Source organism: Dipodomys spectabilis, unplaced genomic scaffold (assembly GCF_019054845.1).
Source record: "Dipodomys spectabilis isolate Male_0828 unplaced genomic scaffold, ASM1905484v1 ptg000147l, whole genome shotgun sequence".
Taxonomy (NCBI): Eukaryota; Metazoa; Chordata; class Mammalia; order Rodentia; family Heteromyidae; genus Dipodomys; species Dipodomys spectabilis.
The window spans coordinates 8371037-8388363 of record NW_024870824.1 but is presented as its reverse complement, the minus strand read 5'-3'; the positions used below and the strand labels follow the sequence as shown (position 1 = coordinate 8388363).

The 17327-nt window shown below is 41.1% G+C and overlaps 1 protein-coding gene and 1 pseudogene across 4 annotated transcripts in view; both read right to left on the bottom strand.

Annotated features, from left to right (window-relative positions):
- The window catches only part of LOC122118086 (protocadherin gamma-C5), a 195133-nt gene that overhangs the window by 131557 nt on the left and 46249 nt on the right, over positions 1 to 17327 (bottom strand). Inside the window, exon 1 of one of the 4 annotated variants that reach the window (XM_042691946.1) lies at positions 9073 to 11499. The exons of the other annotated variants lie outside the window; for them this stretch is intronic. Within the exon in view, the coding sequence (XP_042547880.1) occupies positions 9073 to 11499 (2427 nt within the window). Of the gene's footprint in view, positions 1 to 9072; positions 11500 to 17327 lie in introns of those variants that run through there. 4 annotated transcript variants of the gene reach the window in all.
- LOC122118017 lies at positions 3883 to 6088 on the bottom strand (annotated as a pseudogene).

The following is a 17327-nucleotide window of genomic DNA, read 5'->3' as shown; positions in this document are numbered from 1 at the left end:
TATTTTAAAAGAAGTTGCCAAGGAGTGTGAGATGTATTGAAGATCTTATAAAAGTACAAAGAATGGGCAGATTTGGGGGTTAGCATTATGTTAAATTACTCACCTTTCTGGAATACATTTGCTCCTCTAACCACAAATATTCCAGATTATTTCCCATCATGCTCTGAGACTTTATAGCCATATTATATATTCACACACATATATATTCAGTAAGAACTACAGTCATTTGAAATTATTTTTAAAGCAAACGAAGATAATTGATTTGAAGTTGTTTTATTTTATTTAAGCTAATTAATCATTATAGTAGTTTTCTATAGAGCTTTCTATAGAGTTGGTGCTTCTACATATCCACAATTTTGGGTGCATACTGAGATGATTTGAAATTAACATTCTGGTTTGGCATCGGTGGCTAATGCCTGTAATCTGAGTATCATGGTTTGAAGCCAGCCTGGGCAGAAAAGTCCATGAGACTCTTATCTCCAACTAACTACTCAGAAAAAGGTGGAAGTGGTGCTGTGGCTTAAGTGGTAGAGTGCTAGCCTTGAGCACAAAGAGGCTCAGGGACAGTATCCAAGCCCTGAGTTCAATTTCCGGGACTGGCAAAAAAAGAAAGAAAAGAAAAAAGAAGGAAAAAAAGAAATTACTATTCTGAAACTTTAGTAATAAGATTGCTTTTATAATTAAATTGAGTTTTTGGTATGCATACTGTGTGTGTGCAAATGCACACCCCTGCACACTACTAGATTTGAACTCAGTACCTCATACCTGCTAGGCAGATATTCTACTACTGGGTCCTGCTCCTCAGGTTTCACCAGAGATTATCTTACTAAAAAAACCACTTTTGTAGTTTAAGATAAAACACTTGAAAAGTATGGATGGATATCAACCAAAAGCAAGTCTCCACCCCAACTTTTTCACCAATGAGAGAAGATTCCATTTTAAAGCAGACTATTTTTTCTTTTTGTTGGTTGTGGGGCCTGAACTCTATGCCTGAGTGCTGTCCCTCAGCTCTTCAGATCAAGGCAAGTGCTTTACCACTTGAGTCACAACACTACTTCCAGCCTTTTCTGTTTATGTGATGCTGAGGAATTGAACCCAGGGGCCTCATGCATGCAAGGCAAGCACTCTACCACTGAACCACCTTCCCAGCCCCAAGCAGACTATTTTAAAGGTACACATAAATTGTAAAGATCATTTTAGCTCCTTGAATATTTTGATCAGAAGAGCAGCAGAAAGAGCACAACAATAAATGTAGAAAGGCCAAACAATAAATGTCACTACAAAAATCTCTATCAGCAATTTTCAAATTAGCCATTAACCTAAGAAGTTACTAAAGGATATTTAACTGGTATCCGTGTGTGTGTGTGTGTGTGTGTGTGTGTGTGTGTGTGTGTGTGTGTGTTTTGGTGATTGAATTATGGTCCTCTAGCATTTGAGTCATACATCAACTTTTGGCCTTTTGCTAGTTAATTGCAGATGAGAGTCTTTGGAGTGTCTTCCCTGGCTGGATTTGAAGTGTGATTCTGAGATCTCAATTTCCTCGGTAGCTAGAATTATAGGCATGGGACATTGGTGCTGAGTTTTAACTAATATTTTTTAAATGTCTGACACAATACACGGTGTGTACACTTCATATGCAAACCAGACTGGAAATTCTGTCTAAAAATTCAAGAAGACTACTTTTACCCTAGAGGTAAAATGATGAGAAGACCTCTAGATTTATTTTAGGGTTGTAAAAAGACAATTAAAATTATATATTAGGAGTGTGAGAAAGGTGCTGGAAAAATGTTGTTTCTTTAATAGAGGAACCTGCTAAATGACCTTCAATAAAGTTTAATCCTGTGCTGGGCACCAGTGGCTCATGCCTGTAATCCTAGCTACTCAGGAGGCTGAGATCTGAGGATCACGGTTCAAAGCCAGACCAGGCAGGAATGTCCATGAGACTCATCTCCAATTAACCACCAGAAAACTGGAAGTGGCACTGTGGTTCAAGTGATAGAGCACTAGCCTTGAGCTGAAGAGCTGAGTGACAGTACCCAGGCCCAGAGTTTAAGCCCCAGGACAGATTAAAAAAAAAAGATTAATCCTGAAAATCCTGTGTTATGAGCAAGAAGAATCTTTTTTTTTTTTTTTAAAGAATCTGTTTTTTTTTTTTTTTAATCTTTTGATGGACCTTGTGTTAGGGAAATGATCGTTGCATAAAAAGTTACAAAAAGCCCAGGGAGAAACACAGTTTAAGATATCTCATTAAAAGAACTTTGGGAAAAAAGCAAAGAAACAGAAGATTCAAAAGTAAAGAAAGAAAACAGCAGATTAGTATAGAAACTATACCAGTAAATTAGCAAAAAAAAAATCACTAATTTTAGTTGAACTTCTTTTGCTTTAAAAGCTTATTTACACATCTTTTTAATTTTAATTTTATTGGTTACAGGGCTGAACTCAGGGCCTGGGTGCTGTCCCCAAGCTTTTTTTGCTCAAGGCTAACATGCTACCAGTTTGAGTGTCAGCTCCACCTGTGGTTTTCTGATAGTTAATTGGAAATAAGTGTCTCATGGTCTTTCTTCCTTGGGCTGGCTTTGAACCATAATGCTTAGATCCCAGCCCCCTGAGTAGTTGGGATTACAGGTGTGAGCTACCCTCACCCAGCTTACATGGCTATTTTAATTTTTAGATTATGTCCAAGCTGTAAAAGGTATTGGTCAAAGAAAAGTGCCAGGAATAAGAATTTTGTGGTAAAAAAATCTCTTTAGTTTCTTAGAAGAGCCAATAACAATGTCTAATGTTTCACATTATAGGTAAAACTACACATTCATTGCTTTGGAAATCTGTAGGGAATGCACCTATCAGCCACAGAGTTGTTCCTACTTTATCCATTTTTGAAGAGTTGTATGAGAGCTCTGTGTGTGTGTGTGTGTGTGTGTGTGTGTGTGTGTGTGTTTGTGTGTGTGTCCTGCTTGAACTCAGGGCCTGGTTATTGATTGTCAGCTTCTTTGTGAGGCTAGCACTCTACTATTTGAGCCACAGCCCTACATCCAGCTTTTTGTTGGTTATTTGGAGAAACAGCCTCACAGACTTTCTTGTTTGGGGATAGCTTTGAATGACAACCCTCAGATCTCAGCCTCCTGAGTAGCTAGGATTACAGGCTAGAACTCTACCATTTGAGTCACAGCTCCACATCCAGCTTTTGGTGGTTAGAGATGAATGTTGTGGACTTTTCTGCCTGGGCTAGCTTTGAATTGAGATCCTCAGATCTTAGCCTTTTTTTGGGGGGGCGGGGTTCCGGTCATGGGGCCTGAACTCTGGGCCTGGGCGCTGTCCCTCAGCTCTTCAGCTCAAGGCTAGCACTCTACCACTTGAGCCACAGTGCCACTTCCGGCTTTTTTTCTTTTTGCTTATGTGGTGCTGAGGAATCGAACCCAGGGCCTCAGGCATGCAAGGCAAGCGCTCTACCACTGAGCCACCTTCCCAGCCCTGATCTTAGCCTTTTGAGTAGCTAGGACTACAGACATGAGCCAACAGCATCCCATCCATGTATGAGAACTTTTTAACTGACTACAACTTTTTGGCGGGTGTTGCTAGGAACTGCATGAGGGCCTCTGGTATGAGATCTGAAAGTGTCTGTTTTCCTGTGAGTATGGAGAACTGTATAGGAAAAGAAAAAGGAGGCATGCTTTAAAGAAAACACCCCTGATGGGAAGTTGGCTCACTGGAATTACAAAGTGGAAACAAGGCCCCAGATGAATCACGAAAATATTTGTCCTGAACTCAGTTGCTCATTACATTTTAGAAAATTAAACTGTTTTCCCTGACTGTGCTACTCACAGATTATAATTAGGGGAAACCATGGATCCAGGCTTGGAACAGGGACCAGGCTGAAACAACCTAAGACTTGGTGCTGGAGTAGTGTCTTAGGCTTAGAGCAATTGCCAGAGTCACTGCATGGAGAATAGCATGGAGATCAAAACCAAGGTGGCAATCAGGTAAACTTGAAGTTCAGCTTGAGGGTGGGTGGGCACAGAGTGGTCATGGAAGTCTGTAATACCTCCTGTAGGCTATTAGCAAAGACCAGGTGCAGGGTGACAGTGGCTGAGAGGTCAGGCCATCCACCATCATGTACAGTGACCACTAGAAGCTTACTATTCGCACCCTTGTCATCCAAGGCTCGACAGTTCAGACCTCATTGGTGCGAAACCCTAGGCTGAAGAGGCTGGAATTGTTGGCCAGAGTCGATGTCCACCGCCATCATCTTGGTGACCAGGTAACCGGGCTTGGTGGTGCGCAGGACCATGTTGAAGAGCGCCAAGCCATCAGGCTCCAGCGTGGGATAGAGCACACGCTGGGTAGAGCAGCTATGGTTGCCCACCAGTACGTGCATGCTGGCGTTGGCACGGAGCACGGTTGAGCCCTGGTCACGTGCCTGCACAGTGAGCTGGAAGAAGCGTAGCTGCTCATGGTCGAAGGTGTGCTGGGTGAACACTACCCTGTTCTGTGAGCTCACAGATATGTAAGATGACAGAACTCTGGATCCCAAGTCGCTGGCTATGATGGAATAAGAGACTTGACCATTGGGACTCACATCAAGGTCAGAGGCTCTGACTTGAGGAGGATGTAGGCTACAGATGGGTTGTTCTCAGCCACATGGATCATGTAGGAGGCCCGTCTGAAAACCGGAGCATTGTCGTTTGCATTACCAATGCATAAGGTGGCATGTGAAGTAGAGGAGAGGGGTGGCTTACCCTGTCGGTAGCTGTGATGGTAATGCTAGACTCTGGTTCTGCTCATGGTCTAGAATCCCATCTCTCTCTCTCTCTCTCAGAGAGTAAGAGATGGTTTTACATGGATCATCACCCTCTAATTTACAAATAACTTCTCCATTGTGTCCAGAATCCTTGTCACAGATTTTAACCGATGCAATATGTGTTTCAAGATCAGAATCCTCCAAGACTAGGTCTGGTAGAGATTGGAAGATCACTTCTGAGACACTGTTATTTTCCTCTAAGATTTCTTTTTTTTGTGTGTACATTTTTATTGTAAAAATGTTGTACAGAAGGGTTATAGTTATATGAGCAAGGTAATGAGTAGATTTCCTATTGAACACTGTTGCCTCCTCCTTTGGTTTTCCCCTACCCTCTAAGATTTCTATCTCTACTGTATATAGTATAATCATTCTTCCACCACCTCTTGCTTCCAAAACCAGAGAATACTTTTTAACTCCTTCAAAATCGAATGTATTTGGAGTATCAATTTCTCCAGTGCTAGAATTCAGGTCAAATTGGGTGATTTTCACCTATGCTGAAAGAGAAAGTGATCTCTTAGTTTATGCCCTCATCCTGATCAGTGCAGGCACCTGAACCCAGTGGTTTCCCTGCACATGCTTTCCTGAAATCTCACTCTGTATATGTCTTGGCATATACAGAGTGGTTGCAAGGTTATCATGGGCACCAGTGACTAGAATCTGTATTAGTGCAGTGCTGCTGAGTGGTGGAGTCCCCAGATCCAAAACAGTCAAGGTCAAGTGGTAGTTACTCTGCTTTTCCCAGTTGAAAGGTGTCTTCAATACCATTTCAGGGTATTTGCTGTCATCAGATTGCTTTGTTTACAAGCGAGAAATGATCGTTGGGACTGAGCTGGTAATTCTGAAGTGAGTTGGTTCCAATATCTGCATGATGGGCTGGTCCTAAGATAAAGGGTGCCCCGGGCTTTGTGGACTCACTTATTTACAGTTCAAAGGAAACCTATGTGAATTTTGGCGTGTGGTCAATCACGTGATGAAAGTTCAATGGGTTTTCAGCCACAGCCTCAAATTCCAGAGCCCAAACTGGCCTCTTCCCACACATCGCCTCCCTGTCTAGCCTGCTGCTGCTCACAAGCAACTCTCCACTTTCTGCGTTCACCCTGAAGTAAGGCTCCTCTGAACTGATCCGCAGTTTTCGACTCGGTTGGTCCTAGGCACTGAACTTCGGGTTCTTGGTGAGGTTCTCACTATGGCCATCTCCTTGGGATGGCATAGCAGATCTGCTCTGAGAGTGCGGTCCAGAACAAAGACAAAGATAGCAAGAAGGAAAAGAGCACTGGGCATGTTCTCCATCCTTCTTGGTCCCAGTATCTTACTCCTCACCCTGCAGACTCCAGATTAGGAAAGAGGTCTGTATAGCCGTTATTCCGAGGTCCGAGCAGACTTTACTTCCGGTTCCAGTCCGTGAAAAGATCTTTTGCTATGGAGAAGACCTGTGAAGATTGGCCTGGTGCGGCTGAGCGAGAAGAGGGGGAGCACCAAGCTCTCCACTTTAGCCAACAGCGGCGCCCAGAGTCCACACTTGGCAATTGCTCCTTCTGCTATTTCAGCTTAATCACTAGGGTAATTATAGCTGCCTATACAAACTAAGTTGTCGCATCTATATACTTAATAGCATTTAAAATCGTAGACTTAGAAATTCATATACAATTTTCTGTATTTTTCGGGAAATTACGTAAATATGTGTTCGTTGACATTGTCATGTCCCAATCTTAAAATACATAGCAGTGATACAAAAATGACTGCAGCACAGACTTGGACTAAACCATCACTTTTGCCCTGCCCCACCCCAAAGCATCAACAATGCTGAAATGTATTTTAAAACAGGTACAAATTATACTTATCAAAAAATATTTTCAAGTAGTTTCAGTGATTTTTTCGCAGCAATAATTATCTGATTCTCATTTCCTTATCTTTCTTTCCTTCTTAATTTCTTTTTTTGGGGGGTGGGTAGGTTATGAGGCTTGAATTCAGGGCTTGGATGTTTTCCCTGAGGCTTTTGTGCGCAAGGCTAGTACTCTACCACTTGGGCCACAGCACCACTTCTGGTTTTTGAGAGGTTAATTGGAGGTAAGAATCTCATGGGAACTTTTCTGCCCAGGCTGGCTTTGAACCATAATCCTCAGATCTCAGCCTCCTGAGTAACTATGATTACACATGTAAGCCGTAAAGATATTATGTAGCCTGAAGTTAGTCCATCCTTTCCCCATTACACAGTAATTCCCGCTGGTTACAAAATGTAAGACCAATCTTCAGAGTTACCAGGAAATAGTATTATGACTTACAGCATAAAGTCACTGAGGTCTATTGAACTTCAGCACCAATCTTTATGTCTGAACTTGTTTTATGTCCCATTATGACTTCTGTATTGAAAATAAAGACCCCAAAATGTATGCATGTGGCTTCAGTTTAAAAACATTTTAAAGCACTTTGGTAAAAAAATGGCATATCTGTTTACATAGATGAAAATTATATTTATGTCAGAGAAATTTTCCTCATAAAATGTTAGTAATACTGTGATCTCCCTAAGTGATTGTACATGTGAACACTGCAGAATGAATGATCTGTACTGCAGAATGAATGATCGTACATGTGTACACTGAAGAATGAATGATCTGTACTGCAGAATGAATGATCGTACATGTGAACACTGTAGAATGAATGATTTGTACTGTTGTCCTACTGTGCAGTTCCTTATATGCAAAATATAACCAAACAATACACATTAGGAACATTAGCCTCATAATGAACACTCAGTTCCATGAATCAAAATTACCTTGTAATCTATTTTTACAGATGAAAATCTTCTGAGGTGTTCAGTTCAAGTTTACTCTAATACAATGTGGAAGTAGTTAATCCTCAAACAGTTATTTGTAACTGAATTTTTCAGCAGACCCAATGAGTAAAATTGACTAATTACCTTGGGTTTGAGTGCATAAGATGGTTATTTCATATAGAAGCTTTTCAATATCCTACTTTCAGAGCCCACAGATGCCGCATGGATGTACCTTTAAAATAGCATATTCGAGTTCTGTGTTAAGGTGTGTAACTGTCATAATACTTGAAATGACTTGTTATATTTCTTGGTGCTTGTTCTGGGCCTTGAAATCAGGGCCTGGATACTATCCCTGAGCTTTTAGCAAAGGCTAGCAGTCTATCACTGAGCCACAGCTCCATTTTTGGCTTTTTGGTGATTAGAGAGATGAATCTAACAGACTTTCCTGCCTAGGTGACTTTGAATGGTGATCCTCAGCTTTCAGACTCCTGAGTAGCTAGGATGACTGTTGGATTTTTGAGATAGGATCTCACTGTGTAGCTATAGTTGGATTCAAAACTCTTAACCCACGTGCCTCAGCTTCCTTGGTGATGAGGTCACAGGTGTGGGCCACAGCATCTGACTTGAAATGACATTTTATTTGACGTACATTATTTATTTTGGCCTGTGACCATTAGTATAGCACTAGATGCCTTGTCTATTGTTGATATAGAGCTTAGTGGAGTTCAACATATTTCATTCTTGAGCTATCAATCTAATCTTCTAGAAGAATCCCAACATTAATAGATATTTTTTCTATAAATTATGGATAAAAATCACAGTTTTGAGGGCTACCAACCTGGCACAAATAAGTAGAAGCAAAGTACAGATAATAAAGCTTCAGGCTGAACAATCATTTAGAACCTTTCATAAATGTGAGCCCTAAAGAGATCCCAGAAAACACAGCTAATGTATATTTTATTCTTGCTAATCCAGCACAGTGAAAAACCTCATTATATTTTTCATTTAGAAAATGCATGAGATAAGGTACCCATGTGAAAGCAGGAGGAAGATACAAAAAGGAGACAACCTACTAGTTTAAAATCTTCCCAGCCAGGCACAGTGGCTCATGCCTGTAATCCTGGCTACTTAGGAGACTCAGATAAGATCATGATTCAAAGCCAGCTCAGACAGGAACATCCATGAAACTCTTTTCTCCAATTAACTACCAAAAAGCCATAAGTGGAGTTGTGGGTAAGTAGTAAGAGCTAGCCTTGCGTTAAAATGCCAAGGATAGCACTTAGGCACTGAGTTCAATCTCCAGTACTGGCACACATACAAAAATCTTGACCGTAGATTTTACTAATGAGATGATACCATGACCTATGTTAAAGTAGAACCACTGAAATAAAATAGCAATTTTAAAATCCCTATCTTCAAAATTCTTGCTTTGAAAAATGAGACTTTTCAAACAAAAGAGAGTTATTGTGAAAAAACAAGATAATGGAAGAACCAAACTTACCTGAATACTTGGGGCTTCACCCTTGCCCTCAGGAAAATCTATGGGTGTTAACAAAGAATCATTTTTCTCACAGCTGTCTTGGCTGATGAGTGTATCCACATAGTTGGGTTGGGGGAAGATGATATGGCTCCTCCCAGAGTCAGCAGTGAGGGAAATCTCATGGGAGTAGGTTTGCAGGAAAGCCTGAACTCCATCTACACCTACAAAGTGTGAGGCAGGGACATTGTCCAAACCACCATTTGCAACCTGCAGCAGGCGTGATTTGTGCCAGCGCCGCCGAAGTCTGAGTGCCATCAACACAATGACAAAGGCAAGGAAAACACAGGAGACAGTAGCCACTGCCACTACCAGGTAGAGAGTGAGTTCTGAATTATCAGGGTCTTCTGGCATACTGATACTGCCCAGGTCTGCCAGGACTTCAGGGATGCTGTCAGCCACAGCCACAGTGAGTGTGACAGTGGCTGAGAGAGGGGGCTGGCCATGGTCCTGCACAGCCACCACCAGGCTCTGCTTGAGCGCATCTCTGTCCACAAGGGCTCTTGCTGTGCGCACCTCACCTGTGTGCAGCCCCACCATGAAGAGTCCAGGTTCACTGGCCTTGAGCAGGCGGTAGGACAGCCAGGCATTCTGTCCTGAGTCCTTGTCTACTGCCACCACCTTGGTCACCAGATAACCAGGCTCTGCAGAGCAGGGAGCCAGCTCCACACCAGTAGAACCATCATTTGGGGGAGCAGGGTACAGGATCTCAGGTGCATTGTCATTCTGGTCCAGAATGAACAGATTTAGTGATGCGTTGCTGCTGAGAGGTGGGTCCCCACTGTCCTGTGCAGTTACTCTCAGTTGTAGGTTTCGAAACTGCTCATAGTCAAAAGACTGAAGTGCATATAGAACACCAGTGTCAGAGTTGATGGAGACATAGGAGGCCAGAGGTGCCCCTTGGATGGTGTCCTCATTCAAGGAATAAATGACCTGGGCGTTCTTGTCACTGTCGGGGTCACGAGCATTCACTTTGAAGATGGAGGCTCCTCTAGGGTTATTCTCTGGGATGTAGATAGAGTAAGAAGAGTGAGGGAAGGTGGGTGGGTTGTCATTGGTGTCTGTCACATGTACAGATATGTGTGCTTCAGTAGACAGAGAAGGAGAACCACTGTCTATGGCTTTCACTGTGATATTGTACACACAGAGCGTTTCCCGATCCAGGATTTTTGCTGTGACCAATCTGTAATAATTATCTATTGATTTTTCTAACTTAAAAGGTAGACTTTCTGGAAGAGTGCAGCTTACCTCACCATTCTTCCCAGAATCCCTGTCTTGGAGGTAGAAAAGAGCAATTACTGTCCCAGGAGGTGTGTCTTCAGGGATTGAACTGCTTACTGATGTTACAGTCACTTCTGGAGCATTGTCATTCACATCTAAAATTGTGATAAGTACTTTGGCCTTTGTCAGACTACCCGGGCCATCCTGAGCCTGAACTTCCATTTCATAGAAGTGGGATTCTTCGTAATCCAGGATTTGTAAAGTTGACAATTCTCCTGAAATCGAGTTCAGGTGGAATATTTGTAGAAGTTTTGGAGTTATCTTCCGGAAAGAGTATGTCACTTCTCCATTGAATCCCTCATCTGGGTCCACGGCATTCACTGTAAGAAGCGTCGTGCCCACTGGTACGTTCTCAGGGACAGTCACTTGGTACTGGGGCAGAGAGAAGACGGGTGTGTGATCATTCACATCCACCACTGTGACCTGGATGCTGGCAGTGCCAGATAAGGGTGGGTCCCCTCCATCATAGGCTGTGAGGACCAGGTGGTGAATCATCTCTTCTTCCCGGTCCAGTACTTGCTCCAGCACAAGTTCTGGGTATTTAGTTCCATCGTCCCCACTTTGCACAACCAGGGAGAAGTGACGATTGGGACTCAGATGGTACCCCTGGATCGCGTTCCTGCCCACATCTGCGTCTCCAGCCTCATTTAGGGAAAACCGCATGCCAGGAGTTGTATTCTCCATTACTTTTACATTTATTTCTTTTGTTAAGAATCTAGGAGTGTTGTCATTAACATCCATTATTTCCACTTCTATAGGGTAAAGATTCATTTTATCTTCCATTAAAACATTAAAGTTCACCAGACACCGCGCGCTCTGAGCGCAGAGCTCCTCGCGGTCGATCCTGCCCGCGGTGACCAAACTGCCGCTTCGCGGGTTCAGAGAGAAAAGCTGCGTCCTACCTTTGGAGACGATGCGGACTCTGCGCTCCGCCAGCTCCCGGGGCTCCAGTCCCAAGTCCTTGGCAATATTACCAACAAAGGACCCTCTATCTGTCTCCTCAGGCACAGAGTAGAGAATTTTTCCTGCCCAGGATTCTCTGCAGGTCCCCAGGAGGATGGAGAGCAGTACAAACGCTCCGTAGTCTCTGGTCCGCTGCGGTGTCGCCATTGTCCTGCAGATCTTGACTTTAGACTAGGTGAGGTCTCCTATTGTGCGTGAATTGGCGTGGACCCCACTCCCCTTACTGGGAAGAGACGCCAGGAATCCAGCAGCACCAGAGGCTTGAGTTTGATGCAGCTCGGAGGAGGGCTTGTCTAGTCTGTCCTTTCTTTGTGCTGCAGAACTCGGTGGTTGTCACATCTTTTTCCCCGGGTTGGTGAACAGCGGCGCTCAGAGTCCTAACTAAGTTACTGCACCATATCGAAGCAAAACAAACTGATTTTACAGAACATTGTTTTACCTTTCAAAATTTATATATTTCAAAATTCATAAATTGCATATATATCTAGGACATGCTTAAAACACAATTTAAGACAACTGGATCAATGTAATATTTGAAAATCCTGATAAGTTTTAAAAAAATAGTTGATTTGCAACTTTTTAGTTAATGTCTTAGGCGCGGAGTCACACTTTCTTGCCCATGAAGAAAAGCCAACCATTGTAGTTGAAAAAAAGGTAAACGCTACTTAAATATATGTCTACTCAATGTATAAAATACTTGTATAAAATACATCGAGTAAATTGCTTCATTATTTCTAATATTCAAGTTTTCTAAGTTATTCCACAATATAAAATTATTAATGATGATGTTATTATGATGGTCCTGGGAATTGAACTCAGGGCCTGGGCATTGTCCCTGACCTTCATTTTGCTTAGGGCTAGTGCTCTACCACTTGAGCCACAGCTCTATTTCCCAGCTTTTATGGTTGTTAATTGGAGATAAGTCTTATGGACTTCCTTACCCTGGCTGGCTTTGAACTATAATCATATCTCAGCCTCCTGAGTAGCTAGGATTTCAGGCATGAGCCATCGGTGCTCAGCTCACAATATAAAATTATTGAGGATATCTACTAGACAGACAGGCAACACAAGTTTAATAAACATAACATAACTATATCTCATTGAAATTATTTCACAATTTTAAAGACAGAATTCTATTAAGTTACTGGGAAGAATTCGAACCTTCATTTGCTCCTTTGAAAATGGAAGGTGTATTTGGTTTCCCAGACATTGAGTTAGTTATATTCATTATTTTCCTTTTGAAACATTTTTTTTTATTCAAGAACTGCTTTTCAGGAGTTCAGCTTAGGTTTTATTCTTTGGTAAAGATGTACTTTGTTTTCCACAACAATTCTGTAATTTTATTCTTTTTCTTTTTTTTTCTTTTTTTTATTGTAAAGCTACTATACAGAGGGTTACAGTTACATGAGTGAGGTAATGAGTACACTTCCTCTTGAACATTGTTACCCCCTCCATTGTTTTCCCCTTACCATCCCCTCCCTCTCTCCCTTCCCCGAGGTTCTTTTTTTTTTTTTTTTTTGATTGTGATTAAATGATTACATAATTTCAAAGTCACAAGTTCATTCTAACTTCCCTGGAGCAAATTGTCTACCACAGTCTGTAATATATAACAGTGTTCACATGTTATATACCATATTTGTGATCAGCAGCATGGGGATATTTAGTAGTGGTTCAACCAGATGAGTGGGAGTTCTTTGTTTCTTAAGTCCTGTTAGTTTTGTCGTATCACCTAATATTCTTTTTCTTTTAACCACTGCCACCTCAACAGAAGTTTGATTGGAAATGGATGGTTTACACAGATGATAAAACAGCTCAGTTAAGTTGGTAGATTTTTTTCCCCTGATATTTCAAAATTCAATATATGGTGGGTAGGGTAAAGAGCCTAGGCAATTCTGTGATCACCAGGATATTTAACCATGATTAAATGACTTGTGAGAATATATATATTTTTGGTGCTAGTAGTTGAGCTTGAACTCAGGGGCCTGGGTACTATTTCTTAGCTCTTTTGTTCAAGGATGGCACTCAACGACTTGGGTTACAGCTCCACTTCTGGCTTTTTGCTGGTGGTTAATTGGAGGTAAAAGTTTCACTGATTTTCCTGCCCAGGCTGGCTTCAAACCACAATCCCCAGATCTCAGCCTCCCGAGTAGCAAGGATTTTAAGTGTGAGCCACCTGCACCTGGCTTTCTCTGTCAATGAATACTTTTAGCCATATGCATTCAGAAACCTGGAATAAATCATTCCCTAATAAATTCAGAAATGAAAATACCACCATAGTGTCATAAGAAAACATGTCCTAGTCTTGTTCTATTTTAAACCACCAACCATCTGGGCCTGGAAGGGCATGCCTATAGTCCCAGCACTTGGAAATACAAGTAGTAGGATCATAAACTTGAGGACAGCCTATGGTACATAATAAGACTCTATCTCAAAAAACAAAAGAAGCAAACAAAAATCTCAATTTTTTCAGTGATAGGATTTGAACCAGTGTTTCAAGCAAAGTAAGCAAATCCATTGTTATTTATTTATCTATTTTTAAACCCAGAGCCTTGAGTATGTTTGGAAAGTACAGTGTTACTGAGCCACACCCTCAAATTCTCAAGTTATCTTTACAAATACAGCTTACAAAGGAATTTTTCTTACGTTTTCAATAAATATCCTAAATTATGTTTTTCTTACATGTGCATATAAATTTAAGTTCTTAAGAAGCCAGTGCAGTCTATTATCAGATAGCATAACCTAACTCAACACCAAAAAATAGTATCTTGGCTACAATGTAGTCTAATAACTCATTAAATTTAGAATTTCCTACATTTCCTAAGTTCCATGACCATTATTTCCCTTCTCCTCCTCACTTCTCTTCCTTTTTTTTTTTTTGCGTCAGGGACTGGCTATGCAGCTGAAGTTGTCCTTAAACAACCCTTCTGCCTATACCTCCTGAGTGTTGGGGTTATAGGAATGAATCACAATGACCAGTCTTTTATATTTCCTTTTCTTCCTCCCTCCTCTTTTTCTTTTTTTTTTTTTTTGTGGGGGGGTCCGGTCATGGGCCCTGAACTCTGGGCCTGGGTGCTATCCTTCAGCTCTTTAGCTCAAGGCAAGCACTCTACCACTTGAGCCACAGCGCCACTTGCGGCTTTTTTCAGTTTGCTTATGCGGTGCTGAGGAATCGAACCCAGGACCTCATGCATGCAAGGCAAGCACTCTACCACTGAGCCACCTTCCCAGTCCCTCCTTTCCTCCTTTTTAAAACCTCCCTTATTTCCCTTCCTTCCTTTCTTCCTTCCTTCCTTCTTTCCTGCCATACTTCCTTCCTTCCCTCCCACCCTCACTTCTTTCCTTCCTTCCTTCTTTCTTTCCTTCCTTCACTCCTTTTCACCATTCTTCTTTCCCTTCCTTTCTTCTCTTTTTAGATATGTCTCATTGTGTAGCTCAGCTGGCCTTGAATTTGTGATCCTCCTGCTTCAATTTCTTGAGTGCTAGTATTACAGATGTGTGCCATCACACTCCACTAATCATCACCAATTTACTTTTGAAAAATGTCAACAATCAAATCTTCTACCTCTTCAGCAGTCCATTTTTGTTAGAACAAACTTGACAATGAAAAACTGATGTTTTGGGCTCAACAGCATGATTGTATTTGCATATTTTGGCAATTATGAACTAATTATAATCTCCCTTTCTTTTAAATATTTGGATATAGAATTCTAATATGATAGAAGCCCTACTTTATCTGGATTAAAAATGCTATATTATTTACATTTTTATTCTTACTTATTTTTAGTTTTTGTCAGTCATAGGGCTTGAATTCAGGGCCTACGCACGGTCCCTGAGCTTCTTTGGCTCAAGGCTAACACTCTACTACTTGATCCACTGTGCCACTTCTGGCCTTTTCTGTTTGTGATGTACTGAGGAAACAAACTCAGGGCTTCATACATGCTAGGCAGGCATTCTACCACTAAGCCGCATTCCCAACCACCCCCCCCCCCCGGATCTCTTTTGCTTGAGCCTTAGTGCCACCTCTGGTTTTCTCGTGGTTAATTGAAGATAGAATCTCATGAATGTTTCCTGCCCAGGCAGGCTTTGAACAGTGATTATCAGGTCTAAACCTCCTGAGTAGCTAAGATTACAGGTATGAGCCACCAGCACCCATTTTTAGTTGAGTTCTATTAATATTCCTTCCTCCACCCACCAGCCAGACCTACACTTTTAGAAGTATTTCCTATGAGTTGCTACTACTGACCAAATTTAATATTCATACTCATTATCAAATACTATCAAAAATATAATATATGAAGAAGACTACCAAAGACTTACATTTATTTAACAATGTTAGATTAATGGCAATGCCAATTAATATTTGTTATACTGCTTTATATTTTGAAAAATATTTCATAAAAAGGTTTCACTTTTCCAGAATTGTGTAATATGGATGAGGCAAATCCATCTAATTTTATTTTAAATAAACCATAGAGATTTTGACTGTCTAAAATGAATAAACTTAGTTCTGGGAATTGTCTTCAAGTCATTAAAGACCAAAGTCCAGGTATATCCTGTTATAGACTTCAGAAATTATTTTAAGACTCTAATTTCTAATCATTAAAGTTCCAATAAATAGAGGGGAAATGTCTTACATATGAGGAATCTCCATTATTTTAGAAAACATTTGTAATTATCACATATTGCTGAGAATAAAATAATATCTCTTACTTAGCAGATGTTGCAATTCAGTATTTTTTCAAATTAGGAAAAAAGATGGTGGAGTGGCTTAAAATGTTAGATTACTTGCCTAAAAAGTATGAGGCCTTGAGTTCATACCTCAGTACCAAAAATAGCAAGCTTTCAAATTAGAAAAAGAAAGGATTTCACAAATGACACAATGTAGGAAAAATTACCCTAAGAAATGAGATATATGAAATCAAGGGCACAGAACATTTCCCAGACAGAGAAGTTTAAAAAAAATCTGGAGCTTACATTATTAGGATTTTTATTAAAAACTAATATAACTAAGATTCACAAGAGATCTACTGTTATAAAGGAAAAGAATCAGGATTATATTGCATTAGCTTTTCACTGCTGTGACAAAGTACCTGAGACAAATAAATTTAAAAAAGAAAGGGTTTCTGGTTTTAGAGGTCTTAGAGTTTACCATGGGGTGGACTCATTCTATTGCTTTTAGGTTTGGATGAAGCAGAATTCCAGGGCCCAGAGGTAGAGCAAAGCTGCTCACCACATGATGGCAGGGATGCAGAGAGAGAGAGAAAAAGAGAGAGAGAGAGAGAGAGAGAGAGAGAGAGAGAGAGAGAGAGAGAGAGAGAGAGAGAGCGCAATGGCACAACTTTCAAGAGTATGTATCTAGTAACTAATTTTCTCCAATTAGGCTCTACTTCTCACAGTCTTCACCATCTTCCAACATCCATTCAATTACACTCCACAAATGTATTACTCCATTGATAAGATCAATTTCCAAAAGCCCTGCCTCCAAACACTGTTTGCACCAGGGTCCAAGCCTACATGAATCTTTGGTGGAACCATAACACACATGATTCCCTCTCCAAGAGGCTGAGAAAACTTAACAGTGATCAAACAGCACTTTAAAATTTCCTTTTCTAAAACACAATAAAAGAAATGACCTCACCTGAACAGAAGAGTTTTCCTCTTTACAAAAACTTGAATCTTCCTGTATCAATAGAGGCTCGTTCTTCTCACAGCCCTCCTGGCTGATGAGCGTGTGGGCATAGTTGGGCTGGGGGAAGATGATGTGGCTCTTCCTAGAGTCTGCAGTGAGGGAGACTTCATGGGAGTAGGTCTGTAGGAAAGCCTGAACCCCCTCTACACCCACGAAGTGAGAAGTGGGTACACTTGAAAATCCTTCACTCGGAACTTTCAGCAAACTAGACTTGTACCAGTGCCGCAGTCTGAACACCAGCAGTACCATAACAAAGGCGAGGAAAATACAAGAAACAGCAGCTACT